This window comes from Pristiophorus japonicus, chromosome 15 (assembly GCF_044704955.1).
Source record: "Pristiophorus japonicus isolate sPriJap1 chromosome 15, sPriJap1.hap1, whole genome shotgun sequence".
Classification (NCBI taxonomy): domain Eukaryota; kingdom Metazoa; phylum Chordata; class Chondrichthyes; family Pristiophoridae; genus Pristiophorus; species Pristiophorus japonicus.
In genome coordinates this window covers 109,639,268-109,666,509 of record NC_091991.1, presented here as the reverse complement: position 1 = coordinate 109,666,509, position 27,242 = coordinate 109,639,268, and the positions used below count along the sequence as shown (strand labels likewise).

General features: G+C 48.8%; 2 protein-coding genes across 9 annotated transcripts in view; one reads left to right on the top strand and one right to left on the bottom strand.

Annotated features, from left to right (window-relative positions):
* Positions 1–1,858: 1,858 nt before the first annotated feature.
* bri3 (brain protein I3) lies at positions 1,859–14,666 on the top strand. The gene is made up of 3 exons (XM_070900766.1): positions 1,859–2,190; positions 2,791–2,917; positions 14,245–14,666. Exons 1-3 carry the CDS (start codon positions 2,049–2,051, stop codon positions 14,375–14,377), a joined length of 402 nt encoding a protein of 133 aa, XP_070756867.1. The 5' UTR covers positions 1,859–2,048; the 3' UTR covers positions 14,378–14,666.
* Positions 14,667–15,269: 603 nt separating this feature from the next.
* The window catches only part of baiap2l1a (BAR/IMD domain containing adaptor protein 2 like 1a), a 166,440-nt gene continuing 154,467 nt past the window's right edge, over positions 15,270–27,242 (bottom strand). For 2 of the 8 annotated variants that reach the window (XM_070900759.1, XM_070900764.1), the window contains one exon: positions 15,270–25,393. In XM_070900759.1, the coding sequence (XP_070756860.1) occupies positions 25,321–25,393 (73 nt within the window). In that variant the 3' untranslated portion in view covers positions 15,270–25,320. The remainder of the gene's footprint in view (positions 25,394–27,242) is intronic. The other 6 variants (XR_011596800.1, XR_011596799.1, XM_070900760.1 and 3 more) reach the window with 6 other exon arrangements.

Sequence of the window (27,242 nt, the reverse complement as noted above, 5' to 3'; positions counted from 1 at the left end):
ATGAAGCAGATATATTAAAATATTTAAGGTACTATTATTTGCTGACAAACAAATCTCACGGTTTATTTTTGACAATCATGTGAGTTTTGCGAGACTATCTTCCCATGTTTCTACTCTGTTGGTGCCCACAACATTAACCACAACCCTCGGCCTGTGAGCACCATCGGAGCAGGCCGGGGAGCGGAAGGAACAGCGTGGCAGCATACCACTCCAGGGAGCAGTGCGAGCGGGAGCAGGAGAGCAACAGCAGTGAAGAGGGACGTCACCAAGGTCCAGGTCGGTGATTAGAGCATGGGCAGGTACAGCAGGAGCGGCGAGGTCGGGGCGAAGGAGCGGCGAGAGATTGTAGAGGGATGTGATCAAGGCCCAGAAGAGGCGCGAGTTCGGGGCCCAGAAGAGGCGAGGGCCCAGGGGCAGCACGGGCCAGCCCACACTGTGATATGTGTGTGCATTAGGTCCGTGCAGCAGAGCTGGTCTCCAGTCGTCTTGGTTAATCCTTGCCACTGGACCAAGACCGAGCTCTGTCAAGCCCGTGTGGTGGCTGGTGTGCAACGGCCACCCCACGTTAAAAAAATCCAAGCACAGGCATCTTCCACCCTTCAGGATGTAGTTCGGACCTGGAATTTTAGGTCCTTCATTGGAACACCTGTGAACTTTTTGACGTGGAAGCAAGTCATCCTCGATTCGCGGGACTGCCTATGAAGATGATGAACCACAATGTAAATGTTGGTTTGCAATCAGTGTGATTCTGTCTCCTGAGCTCTGCTGGTATTCTCAGTAAATAAGAGGCTGAATTCAGCTGCTATCCTATTTTGTGGGCACATAAAGCATTAGATTAGTAATTAATCTTTACTTATGTAGAGTCATAAAAAAATGTGCTTATTGTTTTTATTAAGAAAGCAAGTCGTTTCCAGCTGAACTTTTTTGTATTGTTTTCTCTGCATTTAGTTTGTTGTTCAATAATATTTTTCTTAATTCATAAAGAAACAAAGAAAAGGAAAACAGATGTGTCATTGATATCAGGGTAAAGTGAAACAATTTGCAAACACATGGACTTTTTCCCCCAGATACTAAAAACTAGATCTTAAATATATATTTTTGCCATTGCAAGCAGCCTGGACCTGTTTAAAGATGAGGTGTTTGTTGCATAAAATGTCAGATCATGCCTGATCTGATCATGGTCTCAGCTCCACTTCCCTGCCTGCTCCCCATAACCCTTCACTCCCTTATCACTCAAAAATCTGTCTATCTCCGCCTTAAATATATTCAATGACCCAGCCTCCACAGCTCTCTAGGACAGAGAATTCCACAGATTTACAACCCTCTGAGAGAAGAAATTCCTCCACATCTCAGTTTTAAATGGGCGGCCCCTTATTCTGAGACTATGTCCCCTAGTTTTAGTTTCCCCTATGAGTGGAAATAGCCTCTCTGCATCCACCTTGTCGAGCCCCCTCATTATCTTATATGTGTCAATAAGATCACCTCTCATCCTTCTGAACGTGATAGATGCACCAATGCCAGTGTTCTCGATCAGGCCAACAGCCCCAGCATCGAAGCACTGACCACACTCGACCAGTTCCATTGGGCAGGCCACGTCATCCACATGCCTGGCATGAGACTCCCTAAGCAAGTGCTCTACTCGGAACTCTTACATGGCAAGCGAGCCCCAGGTGGGCAGAGGAAACATTTCAAGGACATCCTTAAAGCCTCCTTGATAAAATGCAACATCCCCACCGACATGTGGGAGACCCTGGTCCCTTTAAAGCGGGCAGCAGGCTGCAGGGGGCGCGGTCCCTTTAAGGCGGGCCGGATTGTTGCGGAAGTCAGGCGGCGGCGGTCACGTGGCGCGGGTCTTGTGACTGTAGCGAGTGGAGGGGAGTCCCGGGCTGCGCGCGCATCGTCCAGTGTAGCGAGTGAGCCGGGGGACCCGGTCAGAGCCCGCACACGGCCGTCTGCCGCCAGGGGCAAGAGCCGCTGTGTGTGTCCGCCCGCTGGAGGAGGCGCCGCCTGCCCATTGCTCTGTGTATCTCCCGCACCCCGGGCCACCCATGGATAACAAGCCGCTCCTGCAGGAGAGGCCGCCCGCTTACGCAGCAGTGCCGGCCGGCTACGACTACGGCCAGACTTACGGGAGCATCCCGCCGCCGGGATACCAGCCGCAGCCTCCGCCCTACTCCTACCCGGCCTCAGGTGTGCTCTCCTCCCTCTCCCCGGGGCTTGTGCTGTCGCCTCCTCTCCCGGCCGCTGCCCCTGCGAAGGATTGGGCACCCCAGGATGGATGCAACTACACTGAAACTGCAAATATTCCTGGCGTTGCATTAATGCGGGGAGGTTTTCTTGGTCGTTGTATTTGGACTGGCGAGGGAGGAAAGTCCAATTTGAAATAGTTGGGTTATTGACCATTATGTTGTAATCATTGGATTCAGGAAAGTTGCAAATAATCTGGAGCAAGACTTGGTCCTTTAAAGCAATTTTGCCTTTTGCATTTAAGATGATGGAGGTCTCGCTGTTCACTGTTAGGCTCGTGGTTGAAAACGAAGCTGTGATTTGTTTTTAATCTCTGCAGTTTTTTGATGCATTTTGTGATTTCAGTTTATGTCATTGGCAACTGTAGGTTTGCAACAAATTGTTGCTCACATCATATGTTAATGGTCAACTATTTAAAATGTGATTGCTGTGAAGCACGAGGTTTATCCTCATCTCCAGTGTGCTGAGCTAACTTTAGGGAGGCTGTGTGGCATTTCTATCGGGTTTTGGGACTAAACACTTCCAACTATTTTTGTTTTGTAGGATATCCGCCTCCTTTAAACATCCAGCCTCCTGTATTGCCAGGGCCCAACTACTCGAGCACTTACACTATCATCCAGCAACCAGCTGCGGCCTCAGTTGTTGTGGTGGGCGGATGTCCAGCCTGCAGGTAAAAATATTTTCTTGAGTATAACAAAAAGAAAGCAACTTGTTGCCAAGATGTTGTGGGAAAATGAAACTGTCCTATAGAAAATAGTTAATTTTGTGGTGTCTCATGTAAATGGTTAGGATGTATTGTGAAGGTGTATATATGTTTTTATGATCGAAAGAACTTTCATTTCAATAGTCACTTTCACAATCTCATGAATTCCCAAAGTGCTTTAGTCAAGTAAATACTTTTGATGTCTAGTCATTAATGTAGGAGATGTGGTAACCAGTTATAATCCAGGGAAGAGTATCTGAACAAATGCTCAGTGTGTACAGTGTTACTTCAGGCCCTGTTTCTCTTTGGGAGCACATTCTGTCAATGCAATGAATGTCCAAATTCACAGCCTATAATCCTTCAATCACTTCTGTAAAAGTTGATTTGAAGCGTTCTTGTCTGCAGTTTTCCCAAATACAGATGTGCAGAGAGAGAAGCTCTCAACAGCATGAGCCCTGTGTGCCAATCTTCAAAACAAACCCATGATTGGGATTAAGATTTCTACTTGTGTTGCAGTCAGGTGTAGGAACCTGAGCATTTTTGTTTTCTCCATTTCCCTAAGGCCATTCCCTAAGCCACTTGAGCACCTTTCCATCCTGGCTGGAGATCTAATGAGTCTGGATCTTCCTGTGCTGTGTGGCTCAACGGCTTGCTGTATAAACGAGCTGGCCCATCACCGCTTGACATGTGAACTTTTCTTTTTGAAACTTGCTTAGCTAGACACAGGAAAATCTTAAACCAAATATTTCCCAGGGTATATTATGTAAGAGGCATTCCCTGGCCAGATTAAGCAATAGAGGAGCAAAATCCCTCTGCAAGAGAGCAGGGTCTGGTTAAACCTTCCTTGTAGGAATTGACAGATTTGTTCTGATAAGTTGGCATACAACCTGTGCCCACTTGCTATTCCTGGGATGTGGGTGTTGCTGGCAAGACCAGCATTTATTGCCCATCATTAATTACCCTCGCAGGTGGTGGTGATCCATTGCTTTGAACCACTGCAGTCTGTGTGGTGAAGGTACCCCCATAGAGCTGTTGGGGAGGGAGTTCCAGGATTTTGACCGTGACAATGAAGGAACGGCGATATATTTCCAAGTCAGGATGGTGATGCGCCTGCGGCCCTTGTCCTTCTAGGTGGTAGAGGTTGCGGGTTTTGGAGGTGCTGCTGAAGAAGCCTTGGCGAGTTGCTGCAGTGCATCTTGTAGATGGTACACACTGCAGCCACGGTGTGCTGGTGATGGAGGGAGTGAATGTTGAAGGTGGTGGATGGGGTGCCAATCAAGCGGCTGCTTTGTTCTGGATGGTGTTGAGCTTCGAGTGTTTTTGGAGCTGCGCTCATCCAGGCAAATGGGGAGTATTCCATCACACTCCTGACTTATGCCTTGTAGATAGTGGAAAGGCTTTGGGGTGTCAGGAGGTGAGACACTTGCTCTGACCTGCTCTTGTTGCTACTGTATTTATGTGGCTGGTCCAGTTAAGTTTCTGGTCAATGGTGACCCCAGGATGTTGATAGGGGATTTGGTGATGGTAATGCCATTGAATGTCAAGGGGCAGTGATACATTCCATTTTGCTATTGGCATGTCTTGGACACAGAGTCTTTCAATGTTTACATTGTGTTTCTCCATTTGAAAAGAAAACCGATTCATGGAAGTACTTTTCTCAGGACACAAGAAAACACACACACCATGTTTATGTTGACTTATTTCAAGTGTTAAAGGATTTGCCGAGTGTTGTCTTTTTTTTTCCCCCCCCCCTCTTGTCCCTTTCCTAATTTTGAAGAATAGGCTCAGTACAATTAAAGGGGATTTTGCAGTTGCATCAAGCTTTTATGAAGTGACTTATTTTGACTGGGGAATAAATCGGAGTGAGAGTTTGAGTCTTGGTGAAAACTAGTAAATGAACTTGTGTGTAGCCTCGGTAACGCACCCACCCAGTGTGAAGCCAGCCAGTGTAGGCCCCAGGGTCGATTCCTGGTCTGGGCACTTAACTGCTGTTGCTTTTTGGGGGGAGAGGAACTACAGCTAGCATTCCTGCTCCTGGCCTAAAGGGGAAAAATGGAACAAGGTAGTTCTGCTGCTGATCAGTAACTCCTGATGTATGGGCATGGGATGCTTGTCGTTGTGATTGGCTGTGATATCCTGTGGTCAAATAGCCTGTTAACATTCTAAGAGTTCCACTTGTGGTACAGAGTGCTGAGCATGTGAAAGAGAATTGCATTTCTATAGTGCCTTTCACAACCTCGGTTGTCCCAAAGTGATTTACGACCAATTAAGCACTTTTTTGAAGTGTAGTCACTGTTATAATGTAGAAATTTGCCCACGGCAAGCTCCCACAAAGAGCAACGTGAATGACCAGATAATCTGTTTTAGGTGTTGGTTGAGGGATAAATTTTGGCCACGATACTGTGGTGAACTCCCCTGCTCTTCAAAATAGTGCTGTGGGGATCCTTTACGTCCACTGAGAGCAGAAAGGGCCTTGGTATAACGCCACCTCTGACAGTGCCGTACTCGGTACTGGCAGTGTCAGCTTGGATCTTGTGCCCAAGTCTCTGAAGTGAGACTTGAAGCCACAAGCTTGTGACTCGAGCGAGAGTGCTGCCCCGAACCAAGACTCACACTTGCAGTGGGACTGCACTACAGGAGGAGGCAAAGAAATCTGGGCAATTGCAGTTTTTTGAAATGTTACAATTCTTTAGTGAAACTCAGCATGTGGGGAACTGAAATATATGGAAAGAAAAAGCTCTCCTTTAGAGCTGAAGCTATGAGGAAGTATTCTAATGAATTCATCAATTGTAACTTCAGTACGGATTGTTTATGCAACTTTCAATCTCTGAAAATGTTGGTGAGTCCGCATCTGTGACACGAGCAGACAGGTTCAGGTGTCACAACCCAAGGGCCAGCTTCCCAAACCGTAACTTCTCTCAGATACTGTCTTTTTCCAAGCATCCTGTTTGCCTGTCTTGGTCCTGTTTTAAACTCTGACTTCCTGCAACCATTGATTGTTCTCATGAGGTTTACAGGATTGAGATTCCGAGCTATTTTGGATTTCCACATACTGTGACTCACTGTCATGTGCTGCCATTGTAGATACAGCTCCTTCCCCAGAGCCTATCGTGGGCTTTCAAAACATGCTCATCTCCGCTTCACTTCACTTTCATTTCTTCTCCTTCATTCACTTGCTTCTCCATTCCCTATTTTTCCCTTTTTTTTTGTTGCCTGCCTTTCTCTCCTCTTAGTATTCGCACTTCTTCCACCTTCCTTTCCCCCCCCCGCCCCCTTCCTCCCCCCCGCCCGCCCCCTTCCTCCCCCCCGCCCGCCCCCTTCCTCCCCCCCGCCCGCCCCCTTCCTCCCCCCCGCCCGCCCCCTTCCTCCCCCCCGCCCGCCCCCTTCCTCCCCCCCGCCCGCCCCCTTCCTCCCCCCCGCCCGCCCCCTTCCTCCCCCCCGCCCGCCCCCTTCCTCCCCCCCGCCCGCCCCCTTCCTCCCCCCCGCCCGCCCCCTTCCTCCCCCCCGCCCGCCCCCTTCCTCCCCCCCGCCCGCCCCCTTCCTCCCCCCCGCCCGCCCCCTTCCTCCCCCCCGCCCGCCCCCTTCCTCCCCCCCGCCCGCCCCCTTCCTCCCCCCCGCCCGCCCCCTTCCTCCCCCCCGCCCGCCCCCTTCCTCCCCCCCGCCCGCCCCCTTCCTCCCCCCCGCCCGCCCCCTTCCTCCCCCCCGCCCGCCCCCTTCCTCCCCCCCGCCCGCCCCCTTCCTCCCCCCCCGCCCGCCCCCTTCCTCCCCCCCCGCCCGCCCCCTTCCTCCCCCCCCGCCCGCCCCCTTCCTCCCCCCCCGCCCGCCCCCTTCCTCCCCCCCCGCCCGCCCCCTTCCTCCCCCCCCGCCCGCCCCCTTCCTCCCCCCCCGCCCGCCCCCTTCCTCCCCCCCCGCCCGCCCCCTTCCTCCCCCCCCGCCCGCCCCCTTCCTCCCCCCCCGCCCGCCCCCTTCCTCCCCCCCCGCCCGCCCCCTTCCTCCCCCCCCGCCCGCCCCCTTCCTCCCCCCCCGCCCGCCCCCTTCCTCCCCCCCCGCCCGCCCCCTTCCTCCCCCCCCGCCCGCCCCCTTCCTCCCCCCCCGCCCGCCCCCTTCCTCCCCCCCCGCCCGCCCCCTTCCTCCCCCCCCGCCCGCCCCCTTCCTCCCCCCCGCCCGCCCCCTTCCTCCCCCCCCGCCCGCCCCCTTCCTCCCCCCCCGCCCGCCCCCTTCCTCCCCCCCCGCCCGCCCCCTTCCTCCCCCCCCGCCCGCCCCCTTCCTCCCCCCCCGCCCGCCCCCTTCCTCCCCCCCGCCCGCCCCCTTCCTCCCCCCCCGCCCGCCCCCTTCCTCCCCCCCCGCCCGCCCCCTTCCTCCCCCCCGCCCGCCCCCTTCCTCCCCCCCCGCCCGCCCCCTTCCTCCCCCCCGCCCGCCCCCTTCCTCCCCCCCCGCCCGCCCCCTTCCTCCCCCCCCCGCCCGCCCCCTTCCTCCCCCCCCGCCCGCCCCTTCCTCCCCCCCGCCCGCCCCCTTCCTCCCCCCCGCCCGCCCCCTTCCTCCCCCCCCGCCCGCCCCCTTCCTCCCCCCCCGCCCGCCCCCTTCCTCCCCCCCCGCCCGCCCCCTTCCTCCCCCCCCGCCCGCCCCCTTCCTCCCCCCCCGCCCGCCCCCTTCCTCCCCCCCGCCCGCCCCCTTCCTCCCCCCGCCCGCCCCCTTCCCCCCCCGCGCCCCCCTTCCTCCCCCCCCGCCCGCCCCCTTCCTCCCCCCCCGCCCGCCCCCTTCCTCCCCCCCCGCCCGCCCCCTTCCTCCCCCCCCGCCCGCCCCCTTCCTCCCCCCCCGCCCGCCCCCTTCCTCCCCCCCCGCCCGCCCCCTTCCTCCCCCCCGCCCGCCCCCTTCCTCCCCCCCGCCCGCCCCCTTCCTCCCCCCCGCCCGCCCCCTTCCTCCCCCCCCGCCCGCCCCCTTCCTCCCCCCCGCCCGCCCCCTTCCTCCCCCCCGCCCGCCCCCTTCCTCCCCCCCCGCCCGCCCCCTTCCTCCCCCCCCGCCCGCCCCCTTCCTCCCCCCCCGCCCGCCCCCTTCCTCCCCCCCCGCCCGCCCCCTTCCTCCCCCCCCGCCCGCCCCCTTCCTCCCCCCCGCCCGCCCCCTTCCTCCCCCCCCGCCCGCCCCCTTCCTCCCCCCCCGCCCGCCCCCTTCCTCCCCCCCCGCCCGCCCCCTTCCTCCCCCCCCGCCCGCCCCCTTCCTCCCCCCCCGCCCGCCCCCTTCCTCCCCCCCCGCCCGCCCCCTTCCTCCCCCCCCGCCCGCCCCCTTCCTCCCCCCCCGCCCGCCCCCTTCCTCCCCCCCCGCCCCCTTCCCCCTTCCTCCCCCCCGCCCCCTTCCCCCTTCCTCCCCCCCCGCCCCCTTCCCCCTTCCTCCCCCCCCGCCCCCTTCCCCCTTCCTCCCCCCCCGCCCCCTTCCCCCTTCCTCCCCCCCCCGCCCCCTTCCCCCTTCCTCCCCCCCCGCCCCCTTCCCCCTTCCTCCCCCCCCGCCCCCTTCCCCCTTCCTCCCCCCCCGCCCCCTTCCCCCTTCCTCCCCCCCCGCCCCCTTCCCCCTTCCTCCCCCCCCGCCCCCTTCCCCCTTCCTCCCCCCCCGCCCCCTTCCCCCTTCCTCCCCCCCCGCCCCCTTCCCCCTTCCTCCCCCCCCGCCCCCTTCCCCCTTCCTCCCCCCCCGCCCCCTTCCCCCTTCCTCCCCCCCCGCCCCCTTCCCCCTTCCTCCCCCCCCGCCCCCTTCCCCCTTCCTCCCCCCCGCCCCCTTCCCCCTTCCTCCCCCCCCGCCCCCTTCCCCCTTCCTCCCCCCCCGCCCCCTTCCCCCTTCCTCCCCCCCGCCCCCTTCCCCCTTCCTCCCCCCCCGCCCCCTTCCCCCTTCCTCCCCCCCCGCCCCCTTCCCCCTTCCTCCCCCCCGCCCCCTTCCCCCTTCCTCCCCCCCGCCCCCTTCCCCCTTCCTCCCCCCCGCCCCCTTCCCCCTTCCTCCCCCCCGCCCCCTTCCCCCTTCCTCCCCCCCGCCCCCTTCCCCCTTCCTCCCCCCCGCCCCCTTCCCCCTTCCTCCCCCCCCGCCCCCTTCCCCCTTCCTCCCCCCCCGCCCCCTTCCCCCTTCCTCCCCCCCGCCCCCTTCCCCCTTCCTCCCCCCCCGCCCCCTTCCCCCTTCCTCCCCCCCCGCCCCCTTCCCCCTTCCTCCCCCCCCGCCCCCTTCCCCCTTCCTCCCCCCCCGCCCCCTTCCCCCTTCCTCCCCCCCCGCCCCCTTCCCCCTTCCTCCCCCCCCGCCCCCTTCCCCCTTCCTCCCCCCCCGCCCCCTTCCCCCTTCCTCCCCCCCCGCCCCCTTCCCCCTTCCTCCCCCCCCGCCCCCTTCCCCCTTCCTCCCCCCCCGCCCCCTTCCCCCTTCCTCCCCCCCCGCCCCCTTCCCCCTTCCTCCCCCCCCGCCCCCTTCCCCCTTCCTCCCCCCCCGCCCCCTTCCCCCTTCCTCCCCCCCCGCCCCCTTCCCCCTTCCTCCCCCCCCGCCCCCTTCCCCCTTCCTCCCCCCCCGCCCCCTTCCCCCTTCCTCCCCCCCCGCCCCCTTCCCCCTTCCTCCCCCCCCGCCCCCTTCCCCCTTCCTCCCCCCCGCCCCCTTCCCCCTTCCTCCCCCCCGCCCCCTTCCCCCTTCCTCCCCCCCGCCCCCTTCCCCCTTCCTCCCCCCCCGCCCCCTTCCCCCTTCCTCCCCCCCCGCCCCCTTCCCCCTTCCTCCCCCCCCGCCCCCTTCCCCCTTCCTCCCCCCCCGCCCCCTTCCCCCTTCCTCCCCCCCCGCCCCCTTCCCCCTTCCTCCCCCCCGCCCCCTTCCCCCTTCCTCCCCCCCCGCCCCCTTCCCCCTTCCTCCCCCCCCGCCCCCTTCCCCCTTCCTCCCCCCCCGCCCCCTTCCCCCTTCCTCCCCCCCCCGCCCCCTTCCCCCTTCCTCCCCCCCCGCCCCCTTCCCCCTTCAGACAAAGCAGGGCCAGTTTTATGGGAGTATTGTGGTGGTGGTTGGGGGGCGGGGGGGCAGGAAGGAGAGAAATGGTGTAACGGCAAGAAAAGATTTTAAAAGAATTTCTAACAGTTAAAGCCCTTTTTATACTTCCTTCCCTTGATCACGTGGTCTCCATGCAAGTTCTGCCTGACAAACTTCCTTGTTGAATCATTTGACTTCTTGGAAATCGGTGTTTAAAATTGAAACCTAAAGTCACATGACTGAGCATTATTGAGTTCACTTGCTGTCCGTTCTGCGGCTCAGGAATGCTGCTGGAGAGCTGCTTTTACTGGACCTTTTTTAAAGAGGAACATGTAATTAAACTTTAATCAGTATGTTAGCTTGTAAACTGCTTTATAAAAGTTTTGTTTGCTTTATTACAAAGTGTTTATTTTGAGCTTCTCGACCAGGAGGAAATGGGAATTGGTGAATTTACAGATTTATAATTTTGACATTCAAGGCAGTCTTGAGTCAAAATACTCAAACTGAGCTTCAGTTTCTTGGCCCTTCCCAACTGTTGGAAATTATTTTAAAATCCTTTCTTGCCGTTATACCATTTTTCTCCTTCCTGTCTTCCCCCCCCCCCCCTCCCCCCCAAACTAACACCACAATATTCCCATAGAACTGGCCTTGCTTTGTCTTAAATTTTGTTGGAGGGGGTGATCTGTTTCTTTACCCAGCCCCTTCCTCCCTTCCCCTCCTTCTGCTATCTTTGCCCCCCTCCCAGGATTGCACTCTGGCCAGACTTCCCAAGTGTGCCTGATCCTTGTGGTCAGTTGTCTTCAGCCTCACAAGGTGACTGGTCAACTTCGTGCATTTTCTTCAATTCCATTTTTATGTCTGCACTAAACTTTTGTTTTTGTTTTTTAATGTAGGAGAAAACCTTTTTAAAGGCACTCCGACTGATGCTGTGCATGGCCACTGAGCATTCTAGTAGTCACTTTGTGCTTTAACCACTTGAGTGCACTCCCCACTGTCTGGTTATTACACAGGGATCTGCTGAGACAATCGATCCAGACCCACTGTCTTCCTCTTCATCGTAAAAAGAGGGCAGGTGGGGCAGCAAAAGAAGCTTGGTTTTAAAACAAGCTCTTGAATTTCAAAAGCACGTCTAGGATACTTTATTATAAGCATGCTGTTTCCCATTCTCTGTCCAGAAGCCCAAAGTAAACAGGTTTTCATGTAGCTGACAGAACTTAATAAACAGCCAGCATCTCATTCTGATTTGAGAGTTTTTATTTAATTTTCTCGGATGAGTTGAACCTACAAGCTGAGCATTGCTGGTCTGGTAATCTTGTGGCATTGGCTTAGCACCATTGGGAGCGAGTTCTTCTGAGTTAGAAGGTGGTGGTTTCACACCCCATTCCAGGACTTGGGCACATAAACCAGGTTGACACTGCAGTGTGTGGATAAATGGTGGTAGGAGCGGGGTTGGACTTGGCTATGATGCCTTCTGCAGTCAAATAACACATTTACTCAGGTTGCACATCAAGGCTGGCCAGTTGGGTGAGGCACCCAAGGGTGTTGGGTTGGTGTCTATGGAACTATTCACTGGAACTATTCACAGAAACATAGAAAATAGGTGCAGGAGCAGGCCATTCGGCCCTTTGCGCCTGTACCGCCATTCAGTAAGATCATGGCTGATCATTCAACCTCAGTACCCCACCCCTGCCTTCTCTCCATACCCCATGATCCCTTTAGCCGTAAGGGCCACATCAAATTCCCTTTTGAATATGTCCAAACGAACTGGACTTTCTGTGGCAGAGAATTCCACAGATTCACAATTCTCGGTGAAAATGTTTCTCCCCATCTCGGTCCTATATGGCTTACCCCTTATCCTTAGACTGTATCCCCTGGTTCTGGACTTCCCCAATCACAGGAACATTCTTCCTGTATCTAACCTGTCCAGTCACATCAGAATTTTAAACATTTGAGATCCCCCCCCTCATTCTTCTAAATTCCATTTGAGTATAAGCCTAGCCTGATTCAGTCTTTCCTCATATGTCGATCCAGTTTTTCCTCATATGTCAGTCCAGCCATCCCTGGAATTATTCTGGTGAACCTTTGCTGCACTCACTCAATAGCAAGCACATCCTTCCTCAGATTAGGAGACCAAAACTGCACACAATACTCAAGGTGTGGTCTCACCAAGGCCCTGTATAACTGCAGCAAGACCTCCCTGCTCCTATACTCAAAACCCCTCGCTATGAAGGCCAGCATGCCATTTTCTTTCTTTACTGCCTGTTGTACCTGCATGCCTACCTTCAATGACTGATGTACCATGACTCACAGGTCTCATTGCACCTCCCCTTTTACTAATCTGTCACCATTCAGATAATCTGCCTTCCTGTTTTTGCCACAAGTGGATAACCTCACACTTGGCCACATTATACTGCATCTGCCATGCATTTGCCCACTCACCTAACCTGTCCAAGTCACCCTGCAGCCTCTTGGCATCCTCCTTGCAGCTCGCACTGCCACCCAGCTTAGTGTCATCTGCAAACTTGGAGATATTACATTCAATTCCTTCATCTAAATCATTAATGTATATTGTAAATAGCTGGGGCCCCAGCACTGAACCTGCAGCACCCCACTAGTCACTACCTGCCATTCTAAAAAGGACCTGTTTATCCCCACTCTTTGCCTCCTGTCTGCCAACCATTTCTCTATCCATGTCAATACATTACCTCCAATACCATGTGCCTTAATTTTGCACACTAATCTCGTGTGGGACCTTGCCAAAAGCCTTTTGAAAGTCCAAATACACCACATCTACTAGTTCTCCCTTATCCACTCTACTAGTTACATCCTCAAAACTCGAAGATTTGTCGAGCATGATTTCCCTTTCATAAATCCATGCTGACTTGGACCGATCCTTTCACTGCTTTCCAAATGTGCTGCTATTACATCTTTTTAATAATTGATTCCAGCATTTTCCTGACCACTGATGTCAGGCTAACTGGTCTATAATTCCCTGTTTTTTATCTCCCTTTTTTAAAAAAAAAAGTGGTGTTACATTAGCTACCCTCCAATCCATAGGAACTGATTGAGTCCATGGAATGTTGGAAAATGACCACCAATGTATCTTCTATTTCTAGGGCCACTTAAGTACTGTGCAATGCAGACCATCAGGCCCTGGGAATTTATTGGCCTTCAGTCCCTTCAATTTCCCTAACCATTTCTTGACTAATAAGGATTTCCCTCAGTTCCCCCTTCTCGCTCGACCCTTGGTCCCCTAGTATTTTCGGGAGGTTATTCGTGTCTTTCTTAGTGAAGGCAGAACCAAAGTATTTGTTCAATTGGTCTGCCATTTCCTTGTTCCCCCATTATGAATTCACCTGATTCTGACTGCAAGGGACCTACATTCGTCTTCACTAATCTTTTTTTCTCTTCACATCTATAGAAGCTTTGTCAGTTTTTATGTTCCCTGCAAGCTTACACTCGTACTCTATTTTCCCCTTCCAAATTCAACCCTTAGTCCTCCTCTGCTGAATTCTAAATTTCTCCCAGTCCTCAGGTTTGCTGCTTTTTCAGGCCAATTTATATGCCTCTTCCTTGGATTTAACACTTTCCCTAATTTCCCTTGTTAGCCACGGTTGAGCCACCTTCCTTTTTTATTTTCACGCCACACAGGGATGTACAATTGTTATAGTTCATCCACGTGATCTTTAAATGTTTGCCATTGCCTATCCACTGTCAACCCTTTAAGTATCATTCGCCAGTCTATCCTAGCCAATTCACATCTCATATCGTCGATGTTTCCTTTAAGTTCAGGACCCTAGTCTCTGAATTAACTGTGTCATTCTCCATCTTAATGAATTCTACCATATTATGGTCACTCTTCCCCAAGGGGCCTCGCACGATCAGATTGCTAATTAATCCCCTCTCATTTACACAACACGAGGCCATGCAGCCCCTTAAGCCTGTTCTGTCATTCAAATAACACACACTATCAATCTCCATTTTGAAATGTTCGATTGACACCCAGTCTCAACAGGTTTTTTTGCGGGGTTGGGGTCGAGGATGATGACGACCCAGTATATGAAGTGATTCCTGACACCATCCCTGAATGGTCTAGGTCCAATGTTAAGGTTATTTCCCCTTCTGGTCTCCCTGTGCACCTCAATTAGATCATCCCTTAATCTTCTATTCTCCACAGAGTAGAGGCCTAGCTTATGCAACCATAATTTAACCCATATAGCCCTGGTATCACACTCTAATCTGTCTATATTCCATGGCATGAGTTGGTTTGTACAGATGTACTGAAATGAGGGGAGAAAGTTGACTTTAATTGTTTTTTTTTTAAACAGGGTTGGTGTCCTGGAAGATGATTTCACTTGTCTGGGTGTGCTGTGCGCGATATTATTCTTCCCAATTGGGATCCTCTTTTGCTTGGCACTGCGACAGCGGAGATGCCCGAATTGTGGTGCCAGCTTCGGTTGATGGGATCAAAGTGACCAGACTACCTGTGGCCAAATTTTGCATACTTTTTTACTGTAAATTCTCCCCATTGTGTATAAACTACCACGGATGACTTGTCTTCATTCTATGATTTAGTTTGATAGAAATTGAGATGTGATCTTTAAAAAGAAAAGCATGACAACTGAATGCCTACAAGTAAACTAACTGATTTTCCTTTTGTTGAAAAGTTAAAATGTATAGGCAAAAAAAAAATTGGTTGTGCACCTTGAATTGCAACTGAAAATGCTACAATTAAATTTGCACCCTCGTATTACTGATTTGTTCTTAAACTAGCTACGCAGTGTCGAGTGATGTGCTTAGTCACTGAAGAGAAATGTGTCGAATGTCCAGCCCTTTCTTTCTTTGGCTACTTTGGTATAGATGTGGAATCTATGAAGGTGAACTGTTCTCATGTTTGTACCTGCAGCCAGAGATATGCAAACAGATTATAGAATCTTGTAGCACAGAATGAAGCCATTCGGCCCATTGTGTCTCTGCAAAGCGATCCAATTAGTCCCACTTCCCCTGCTCTTTCTCCATGGCCCTGCAATTTTCTTGTGTATCCAATTTCCTTTTTTGAAAGATACTGCTGAATCTGCTTCCTCCACCCTTTCAGGCTGTGCATTCCAGATCATAACTTGCTGTGATTTAAAAAAAAATCTAGGTCCTCTGGTTACAGACCCTCCTGCCATAGGAGAAATGGTTTCCTATCAAAATCCTTAATGATTTTGAATGCCTGTGTTAAATCTTTGTGTTATTAGGATTTATCCACCCCAGTGAGGCAACTGTGCCTGGAACAACCCTTTCCAAACCTCCAGGTCCCATGAAATATAAACAGTACAATCCAACACACAAGAAATGAGCATGAATCAGATTGAGTTGCACAAGTTTTTAATGCCAGGGCTAATGGGGTGAGTAATTGCAGTTAACTCATGTCATTACTCAGTCACTGCATGGTGTCTGTGTGCTCCATCCTACCACATGATCTGATGCTTCAATCTAAGCCCACAGGGCCTGATACTTTCCTCTCCAGCTATTCTGTAAATAAAGAAAAAAAATTTTCAGGGCTTGCCATGCCTGTTGACTAATGTCTTGAGTTAACGTTTTTCTTTGGCTCATACATAAATTCATTTTGCTTTAAAAGTGTTCAGTTGGAGATAACTCCTGCAGTTTGATTTGTGCTTTTTGGCTAAAGACCGTATTGCTTGTGTATAAAAGATCCTCTAGTAGAAATCTGTATCAAAGGGTGGTTTGCACTTTGTTCCTTTTTTTTTATACTTATAGCTGGTACAATTCATCTCCAGTTCATTATGCACCAGCCTCTCTCAAAAAGGAGAACTGGTCATCATAACCAGTGTTCCCTTTAATTTTTGGGTGGGGGGTGTGTGCCAATCAATACTAGTAAGGGTTTCTGGGGTAGCAACTTATTACAGCTGGCCTTAACATTCCTGGCCTAGGGCTCAGGAAAAAAAAAATCAAGAGGGTTCCTGCTTGTTTCTATCCTGTGGCCATTACTTGCACATAGGCATGTAATCTTGGGCAGTCCTTTGTAGTGAGGATAACTTGCTTCCACATCAAAAACAAAGGAGTTCACAGGTGTTTCAATGAAGGACCCAATATTCCAGGTCTAGAACTATAGCCTGAAGAGTGGAAGATACGTGTGGATTTTTTTTCAGGTGACCATTGCACCTAAGTCACCACACGGGTTTGACAGTGTGCTCCTGGACAACCCCCCGTCCCAACTCCTCTCTTCTGCCTGTCTTTCTCTCTCTCTTTCCTTTTCCCCCCCCCCCCCCCCAAATCTCTCGCTGCTCCTTTGCCATGACCTTATGCATGTGACCTGGGGGGGAGGGAGGACAAGGACAGGTGTGGGCTAGGTTCTGATGCTCTCTGGTTAGATAACTACCAGTGCTCAGTGTCCCTTACACAGGATGAATGGCCATTTGAACAAAGAGGACACTAGCAAATATGTATCAGCATCTTTAGAAGGGCAGAAAGTTCATTTGTACTGTCACTGGGCATCAGTAGGCTCACTGCCCTTTGGTTTTAATCAGCACAGTGGTGGGCAAGGTAGCATACTTGGAAATCAGTGCTGAACTGTACACTTATTTACCAAGGACTGGTTGCAATGGCTTTCCTACATGTTTCCTGCTGTGAAGATCTGATAAGAGCAGGCTATGTTTTTCTGCTTCCATCCCATGAGCTAGTTTCTGGAGTCCAAGTTGAGGAATCAAGAATTTAATTTGGACTGTCATTGTACAACTAGAGGGCAGTGTTAATGAGGCCAAAACAAGTCTGAGATTAGCATTTCTCCAAGGCATTTGTAATAGACTCTCAACCTAAAGCATTTAATGCTGGTGCAATAATTCCTTTTAAAATAGAGATAGATCACTATCTCATTAGGAACAGGAGCTCCCTCCCTAAACCTCCTTTAAGACTCTCCATAAACTAACATCCCCACCAGCACCTGGGCATCCCTGGCCCAAGACTACCCTAAACAGAGGAAGGGTGCTGAGCACCTAGTCTCATCGCCGCAAGCATGCAGAAACCAAGCAGAAGCAGCATGAGACAAACTAGACTCCCCACATTCCCTTTCCTTCAACCACTGTCTGTCCCACCTATGACGGACTGTACAGTCACCAAAGTCTTAGATTTTGAGGGACTGCTTATGATAACCTACCTCTTTCACCAAGCTTTTGGTTACCTGTCCTCATCAATAAGGCATTGTTTGATAACAGTAATGTTCCAAGCTGTGCTGTATAAATGTTAAACATGCTAGGCCATCACACAGGCACTGTGTTCAATTCAGGATGAGTGCAAGGGGCTACATAATTGCTGCTGTACAGCCATCCTAGGAATGCCCCAGATAAAATTGGGGCATATATATTTATCACAAGTCTACATACTACTGACCCTGCTCTTGGAGAAGATAGACTTATAATTGAGTGCTCTAAATATAATTGTGTCCCAGTTGGAACTTGGTTAAGAGAAATTTCACATTTAAAATACAGGGAGCAAGAATTTGGAATGGGACTTGCTACATAGTCAAATTAGATCAATTACCCTCTGTACAGCTGTGAACTATACCTAACCTGGACCAGTTGGAGTTTAGATCCGCTTTATCAATTGTCCCCATTGTTTCTTCAGAGGTTTGCAGCTCTGTTATTGGACCAGGAGCACAGGGCTGCAGCCCTTTAAAATCAGCTGCTGTGCCAGATATCCTGCAGCAAGGTTCAATCTTGAGGTTGGTGGGCCAGCATAAAGAGAGCTCTACCTTGCATTTAGCTAGTGCTATACCTGACTCGCGTGTGTTCAGAGCAGCCATGGCGAAACATGAAAATTCCATTTCCCCGCATAAATTGGCACAAAAATAATTCCCTTTTTAAATAAAAGTTGGACTTTATGGTTATAAAAACAAACATTTAGCCAGTACAGTTGCATCAAGTCATGTTACTTGTTTTTTTGCAGTTATCAGCTCCAGTTTTCAAAGCACGAGTTAAATTATAATCAATTCTTTGAATGTAATCCTTGGAGAAACAAAATACACCACTAACAGGGAGAGTTCCAACTTGTCCTGGAAGTACTTTATTACAGAAATACACATTTAAAATGATGGTTTTATTCAAAATAAAAACTGGTTTGTATGATACAGATTATTGCACTTTAAGACCGTGGCTACATTTACAGTACATTCTTCCGCTTTAGGCCACTTTAACCTATACAAATTAGGCAATAACCTTGCAGTATCATACAATCTATAACCGTCCGAGTGCTTCCCAAATGAGAAAGAGATTTCAGATCAAATCAATAGTGCTTGAAATTTTCTCTTTCCCTACCATGACGGAAATCAATTTAGGCTGGCGGAATTGTCTTCAGGCATTTCTTGCATAAATATAGCCTAAAAGGAAGATTGATTGAGGGATCGCCCCATAGGCAATGCCATCATGGGAGGAAGGGAGAAAAAGGTGCATCATCTAGCTTTGCTCAACTAAAAACATGCTAATCACAGAGTATCGTCAATGGCAGTCATGGAGACATGTCCTATGGTGAAAGCAGCTTGCAATTGCCGACAAAGGACTATACACAATTATTTTTTAGTTCTACATCAGTATCTCTCCTCCAGCAAACATCAAAAATACAATTTTATTTAAAAAAAAAGTATAACTTTTGCTTCCATTAGATTGCTATGGCATTCTGTAAATTGGGTCAATTTTAAGCCGACCCGTCCATTGGGAAACTGATGGAATTGGGTGCAGCACTGGTTTTACACCCAATGCCTAATCTTACACTGTGAATGGAGAGTAATATTGCACAGGGTGTAAACCTGACATTCTACACGATCCTGGGGGGTTCCCCACCTGGAGAGTTAAGTTAAAATTACTCCCCTATTATTTCTATTTATCTGACTTGCGCTGATCAAAACTTCTCATTCTTGAAGCTCTCCCAGAAAAACCTAATTACAAACCTCTGTCTTATCCTTTTTGTTCGAGGCAGCAATCAGATAATTAGAGGATATATATTTAGAAAATGCAAACATCTAGTGGCAGTAAGCAACTAACAGTGTTGAGAAACTACTTTTAGTACTTCAGAACCAGGAATTCTCTGGCTTCCTGCAAGCAGACTGGCTGGTGTTACAAAATATTTCTGGTCATAAATACACCTATACTGTACACTCCATAAGCACTTAAGTCTACATGTACATTCATCTCTGATTTAATATGTACAACTATGCAAAAATACACAACAGGTGTAATTTAAGGTTGATACAACATTTTAAAAATAGTTTGAGCTCACTGACCATCTGTGCAACTAATTAGGCAGTTATCAAAGGAAACTTTAGCATATTTACACATGTATAGATACAGGAGAATTTATTATATATTCAGTTGGGTCTCAAAATGAGAGCAGGTTAGACTGAATGACATTTCCTAGATTTACCTTCAACCCGTATAATCTGTCTAAATAAACATGTCTTGTGTACTTAGCAGAGCTAGGATTAGTTTTCATGGCAACCCAAAAACTAGCAGAAATTAAAATAAAAGTAACCCACTGGAATCCCCCCTCCCCCCATTACTGACATCCATTGTAAACTTGTAAAATTCCAAGTATTAAACCTTTTGAGGATGCGTGTGTTGCTTTAGGCTATGCAGGGTTGCTCGATGTCCTGTTTTAAGCAAGATTTCTGAATGTAAAACTGACACCACATCTGGTTTGTAAAATAGAAGTAGGTGTTTTCCACTATCTTACAAGATGCGCTGGTTGCTGAGATTTCCAGGGTTTTCAGTGAACTTGCGTTAACAGCTGTACTTGGAGCCATTCAGAGCAAGGAAAGGACAGTGGCTTATAATGGTCTATTAAAATCTGTATTAGAGTAGTCCTCATAGATTGCTTTAGCTTCCAACACCGCTTTTGTGCAGTAGTTACAGATATTACAAGACCCCACAGCTACAGTCGACTCTCAGGCAGCAGGCCAGAAACTGAATCTGAACCTCAAATCGTCTTCAATAAGCACAATTCAAAGTCGAGGTACTTGTTGGACCAATGCATTTCATATGTTCCTCCAGTCCCAAATACGCATTAGGAACAAAGGGATAATTCAATTGCAGACTTTACACTGACCCTCGCTTACTATTTGGTGACCAGTCAAGAGAAAATATCCAAGTGAAAAATCACTCTCCATGGTGGATTGCTATGAATAGTTCCGCTACCCTACAGCTTACCCTGGTGAAAACAAGAGCGAGCTTGCATTCATGTTTTACAGCCAATAAATTACTTTTGAAGTGCAGCCACTTGTTTTGTAGGCAAACTAAGCAGCCAATTTTTACACAGCGAAGTCCCGCAAATAACAATGAGATGACTAACCAGTTAATCTAATTCAAATGGTGTTTGTAAATCTCAAACCACTAGTGAAACCAGTGCCCTGGGATTCCTGTCATGTGAAGTATAGGAAACGCAGGAGCTTTTCAGGTCATGTTAAAAAACGATATAAATGATGATTAACCACAGAACGACACTGGGTACAGAGCTGTTTTTAAGTGCCACACCAAGCAACTGGGTTCCTCGGAACCCCAAAATGGAAGCCCTTTAGATTAACACACTAAAAACATTTTAGGGACCTGACGGAATACTGCTCGAAAAATTTAGAAATATATACATCAGCTAAATGTTGTGCTTGGAAATTGATGTAAACACTTGCATAAATTTCCATTGTGCAAATCACACCACTTGTATTTTGCAAAGCTCAGGGCTCAATTTTGCTGATGTAAAAAAATGAACAGAACTCCAAAAAAAAGTTTTCTTCAACTCTGCATCCAACCAGAATCAGCTTGAACAGCCCAAACGGCTTCATTAAATTCCTGCCGAGTATTTAAAATATCTCGAGGTTCATAATGCTGTTTCACTAACGCTGCAATGTTGTCACCAGAATGTCAGTAAAATAGGACAGATATGTAAAGTTTTTACAACTCTGGCCACTTGAAATGTGAAACACCAAGCAGTACAAGTACAAACCTGGTCTTCCCCAAACATATCGGAGAGTAGGTTTAGCTGTGAAGCACTGGTACATACAGTCCTGTCAAGGGTGCTGGTAGTGGGTTAAGAGGCAGCACACAAATACATTGTTCAACATTAAGCCATATTGCTTAATTGAGATCCTGATTATAGAATATTAGTAGCAATACCTAAATAAGTTGTCTCATGAATTGTATACATTTTATACATATTTTCCTGGATAAAGAGATGGGTAACTGAATTATTATTGCTATCCCTGTCATGGAGAAACTCTTCTCCCTCATAAGCTCCTCACAGAAGGGATAAAATTGACTTCCAGCATTGTCTCTTTAGTATTAGCTAAGGATTTAGAAAACAAGTTTCATCCCTTCATTTTAATCACATTTTCAGTATTAAGCAAACACTTTGGTTCTTCATCTGCATCACTTCCAGCTCACTGGGGGTAGTGCTACATGTCATTTATTCTACAAATTGTAGTTAAGAGGCAGAACAGAGACCTGAGACAGGATTGATACTCTGCAGCTTTTTAAAAGAACAGTTCACAAATGGATATGGCAGGTTGACTTTGCACCCAACAATAGTCAAGGAATAATACCTGGGTTTATTGCGGAAGCACAGCAGTGGTGTGGCCAGCCACAAAAGTAGGGGAAAGGAATGCAAAGTGGCGACAGTACACTCACTGAAAAGCATCAAGTGCAATCTGCCCAACCAAATGTCACTCAAAATGGAACCTGGTCTCTTCCCTGGGTCTGAGTTTAACCTTTGGGTCAGATGCTTCAAGTAGAAATAGGTTCATTTGAAGGAGAAGGGGACCGTTACATTTGATCAGACTGGAGCAACAATCAATGAAACAAACAGAATACTGATTTGGTCAATAGGTCAGTGGAGACTGTCCTGGATCGGACTGCTCCGAGCAGACCTCATCTGGAGTATGGTACCCAGTTTGGTCTCCAAGGCCCAAAGGATACATTCAAACTCCGGGGGAGAGGAGAGGTGCAGTGAGTAGCCAGAAAACTCATTTTCAACATCAGCAGACTAAGCTACAAGGGAAGACTACAACAAATGGGACTTGAGCCCTGAAAGGACCTGATGGACAGGGGGCCTTACAGAAGTATGAACGATACTAAAAAGAATAGACAAGGTAAATCCGAAACACGACTGCAAGGTAACGCACAACAGCAAGAGAAGGGGGTAGAGACTCAAACTGACGAAAGGCTGATTTGCCACAGATTATTCAACACTTGGAATAGACTTCTAGTGGAGAAATAGAGGTGAAACATTTTAGAGTCTTTTAAGAACCAATTGGATGCAGTTTTTTTTCTGGACCAATGAACTAAGATGAGGCAGATACCCACATTGTTACCTCTGGTGTCCCCCAAGGATCTAAACTTGGCCCCCTCCTATTTCTCATCTATATGCTGTCCCTTGACGACATCATCCGAAAACACACCGTCAGTTTCCCATGTACGCTGACGACACCCAGCTCTACCTCACCATCACTTCTCCTGAATCCTCCAGAGTCTTTAAATTATCAGACTGCTTGTCCGACATCCAGTACTGGATGAGCAGAAATTTTCTCCAATTAAATATTAGTAAGACCAAAGCCATCGTCTTTGGTCCCTGCCTTTGGAACTGTGTTCCTTAGCCACTGACTCCATCCCTCTCCCTTGCATCTGTCCAAGGCTGAACCAAACTGTTCGCAAACTAGGTGTCATATTTGACCCTGAAATGAGCTTCTGGCCACATATCCGCAGCATAACTAAAACCGCCTATTTCCACCCCCGTGACATTGCCCGTCTCTGCCCTTGCCCAAGCTCATCCGCTGCTGAAACACTCATCCATGCCTTTGTTAGCTCTAGACTTGACTATTCCAAAGCACTCCTACCTTACGTAAACTGGAGGTGATCCAAAACTTGGCAGCCCTTGTCCTAATTCACACCAAGTCCCATTCACCCATCACCCGTGCTCGCCAACCTACATTGGCTCCCGGTTAAGCAAAAACCCAGTTTCAAAATTCTCATCCTGGTTTACAAATCCCATGGCCTTGCCTCTCCCCATCTCTCTAATCTCCTTCAGCTTCACAACACGGCACCCCCCACTCCCCCCGCCGCCCATGCCGGGATATCTACTCTCCTCAAATTCTGCCCTCTTGAGCATCTCTGATTATAACTGCTCAACCATTGGTGGCCGTGTCTTCAGCTGATTAGGCCCCAAGATCTGGAACTCCCTCCCTAAACTTCTCCACCTCTCTTTTTTCCTCCTTTAAGATGCTATTTAAAACCTACCTCTGACAGTCATCTGCCATAATTCCTTGTGTGGCTCGGTGTCAAATTTTTTTTTGTCTTATATCAGTGCTGTGAAGCGCCTTGGGACATTTTACTATGTTAAAGGCGCTATATAAATACAAGTTGCTGTTGTCCCCTATCTTATTTACCTTACAAAGTTCATTGTGCATCCTAAGAGTTTGAATTTAGATACATCTCTTACCTTTCCACTTGTGCATTTCCCATCTTTAGCAAACCACTGGTGATATTTAAAAGACTCGATCTATTTCAATTGCTCCATATTTCACAGTAGTTGCATTATGGCCCTAATACACAGTTTTGAGTGTGTTCTTTTCTTTGCCTCATTTTCTCTGCACCTTTAAGGAAGGATGGATGTACTGTCACCAGCAGTAACCTGTTACATTTTAGGTAGCATACCTATTGTAACCACTAAGGCTAAACATGCCAATGAGTAACAGAAATGGAAGTAGTGAATATCTACAATATTTTGAGGGGGTGGGGGGGAGGAATTGACTTCCCCTACTCCATACAGAAGTGAGCATAACCTCCATACCTTTAAATTGAGTGCAAAAGGTACAGATAATGTAATTTAATACACAAATTGACTAATTGCTTAATCTCTGAAGTGTTGCACTGGATTGAAGTGCTGTTTCTTTGCTTCTGGTTACAGGCAATGGTCAGACTTTCTTATTGGAAACTTGTAGTTTGTTCCTGGATTTTATCAGACTATGATTGGGAAATGCTGCAAGTGTACGAAATAAAAGCACAAAACACACATGCACGCACAAACATTACTTTAAAAAATGGAGATCATCTCAATGGCACTTTTTATAAATAAAAAGAATATATAGAGTACTAACCCTTTAGGTATGCTGATTTTTCTTCAGATCAATAAAGCTTTGGCTGATGCAGTTAAAATGCATCTCGAGTGGATCTGACCCAGCATTTAGGGGTTAGGCAAAACTGAATGTGGTTGTGATACTGTAGGTGGAGCACTGCTGCAGAGTGTGCATGTACTTAGTGGAGATAGAAAGAAAAGCCTGCAAGTCAGAAATGGAACAGAAAATGTTGGAAAAACACAGCAGGCCCATCAGCATCTGTAAAGAGAAAATGATGGGTTAACGTTCCGCTGTGGTGTGGACCAGTTAGTTTTGATTGGGGTTCTATCTCCAAAATGTTAACTTCGGTCAAAATGGACAATGATCCACACCCAAAACATTAACCCACCTTTTTTTTCCCTGCCAACACTTTGTTTTGTACATATATATTCATAATTGCTTAAATTTAAATGGGAGGCTGGGGAAAAGAGGGAGAGCATCTTCTGAATTCTAGATTTTATGAGTGAGAAGTGTTGAAGCCCCCCCGTCATTTTTAAAATGACTCCAGTTAGGTATAAATAAAAGGTTTGTGAGATGGGGAAAAAGGTTTATGGAGGGAGCAAAGAGCAGGAAAGAAAGGTTTAAAAAAAAAAATTCACATACATCCCTGAGAGAAGAACTGAATGTCATATCTATGGCTTCCAATTGCTGATGCCAAAACAAAAATATGTCCTAGCCTATCACTAATTTCAAAAGCACATGCCAATGAGCTCGAGGCTTGTTGCAGCATGATCACGATCAGTGATAGCCTCCATCCTTATAATAAACAACCGTTAAAGTCTTGCCTCCTCAGCAAATAAAATACATTTCACAGGTTTTACTTTAAACTTTTTTTTTTGGCTAAATATTAAACATCAAAGTAATAAATTTCTGCTTAAACTATAGTGCACAACCCAGTACATAAGAATGCATGACACGAGAATTTTGGAAGGCAATAGCATTTTCAAACAGTGAATGTGTTCCAACTAAAGTTTTCTTTCCCCATTAAAAGATTAGCAACAAGATCCTGTGTGAAGGCTGTACCCTTTCACCAGCAAGATCTTCTGTCCCACCATCGTCTATATAAAATAGGAGCATTTTTGTAGCGAGTAATTTGAACAATAGCATAAATAACTGACATTAATTGGATAATAAGCTGGAGAGACAGCAGTTTGTGCAGAAGGCATGATTGCTTATATTACGTTAATTTAGAATGGCATCTGTTGGTTTCCATTTCACAACTGATACAAGAGCTACATACATAACTCGTGCACTAAATAACTGGTGCCGATCTGTCATCTGTTATTGTTGGTCGGAGTTTTATTGTAGCAAAAGGATTTCCTCCGCTGAAACAGGAAAGAGAACAAAGTATTAAAACATTGACGTATCACTACAGCAATATCTGTGCAACCAAGGAAGCCTTCCTGCAAAATCATACTTCCTGTAGTTTTTTCCCCCCAAATAGAACGTTCACTGTGTGTTTGGTGCCGGAACATAAAATGATGCATGTTATATGCAAAAATCACAAACATTTTTGCAAAGGTTTTTGCATACATTTTGGGGGGAATTTTAACAAAAAGATGGGTGGGTGGGGTTGTGTGGGAGGTTAAAGTATTAAAAATCTGAATCCCGACCAAAATCCGCCTCCAACCCTCCCACTTCCGGTTTTAACGGAGGTTGGCCGGGACGGGCAGATAACCTGCTCCCAGGAGGCGGGTCATCTATTTAAATATTAGAATGAGGCTGGAAGCTTCTGCTTTAACCTCCATTTTGAACTTAACTGTAGCTGGTGAGGTTTTGCAGGCGGGGACTGCTGGATCCAGCAGATAAGTGCCTTTACTCCTGAAACCATCATCCCTGCCTAACCGATCCCCACAATCAGAGACTCCCTCACGAGGCCTCCGATCGCCCCCAGCCCTGGCCTCCAATTCCTCCCCTACCCCCACCATGCTCCTCCGTCTAGCGATGGTTCCCTAACCCCACCCTCCCCTGGCTGACGATCGTTGCTGAACCCACCCCCGCCCCACATGAACTCACCCGCTCCCCTCGGTACTCCTCCGGCCCTTGATACTCATCCAACCCCATGCAAATCAGGCCCCGACGTTAAATTCGGCCGGGCCTGTGGGAAACCCATTCTCCAGACTCCCATCCCGCCTTCCCCATTAAAATTCAGCCCAGTGCACCTGGGTTTCAGGGCTATTTTGGTATATATCAGAGATCTTTGGCAGTTATCTTTGTGTAGACTAAGGGAATTATTGCCTTGAAACAGGATTTCAATGGAAAGCTTAGTTTAAAGTTTTGTATCTCATCTCATACTGCAATCTTTTTGCTTTGTAAACTTAGTCATATTTATGTGAATTAAAAACTTAACAAGAACATACAAAATAGGAGCAGGAGTAGGCCATAAGGCCCCTCGAGCCTGCTCCGCCATTTAATACGATCATGACTGATCTGATCATGGACTCAGCTCCACTTCCCTGCCTGCTCCCCATAACCCCTTATCCCCTTATTGATTAAGAAACTGTCCATTTCTGTCTCAAATGTATTCAATGCCCCAGCTTCCACAGCTCTCTGAGGCAGCGAATTCCACAGATTCACAACCCTCTAGGAGAAGGAATTTCTCCTCATCTCTGTTTTAAATGGGCGACCTCTTATTCTAAGATTATGCCCCCTAGTTCTAGTCTGCCCTATCAGTGGAAACATCCTCTCTGCATCCACCTTGTCAAGCCCCCTCATAATCTTATACATTTCTATAAGATCACCTCTCATTCTTCTGAATTCCAATGAGTAGAGGCCCAACCTACTCAGCCTTTCCTCATAAGTCAACCCTCTCATCTCCGGAATCAACCTAGTGAACCTTCTCTGAACTGCCTCCAAAGCAAGTATATCCTTTCGTAAATATGGAAACCAAAACTGCATGCAGTATTCCAGGTGTGGCCTCACCAATACCCTGTACAGCTGGAGCAAGACTTCCCTGCTTTTATACTCCATCCCCTTTGCAATAAAGGCCAAGATTCCATTGGCCTTTCTGATCACTTGCTGTACCTGCATACTAACCTTTTGTGTTTCATGCACAAGTACCCCCAAGTCCTGCTGTACTGCAGCACTTTGCAATCTTTCTCCATTTAAATAATAACTTGCTCTTTGATTTTTTTCTGCCAAAGTACATGACCTCACACTTTCCAACATTATACT

Excerpts from the sequence above, each read along its gene's own strand:
- bri3 (XM_070900766.1), top strand. The coding sequence starts at position 2,049 with ATGGATAACAAGCCGCTCCTGCAGGAGAGGCCGCCCGCTTACGCAGCA. Across the intron at positions 2,191-2,790 it reads CTACTCCTACCCGGCCTCAG|GATATCCGCCTCCTTTAAAC; the intron begins GTGTGCTCTCCT and ends TTTGTTTTGTAG. Across the intron at positions 2,918-14,244 it reads GGCGGATGTCCAGCCTGCAG|GGTTGGTGTCCTGGAAGATG; the intron begins GTAAAAATATTT and ends TTTTTTAAACAG.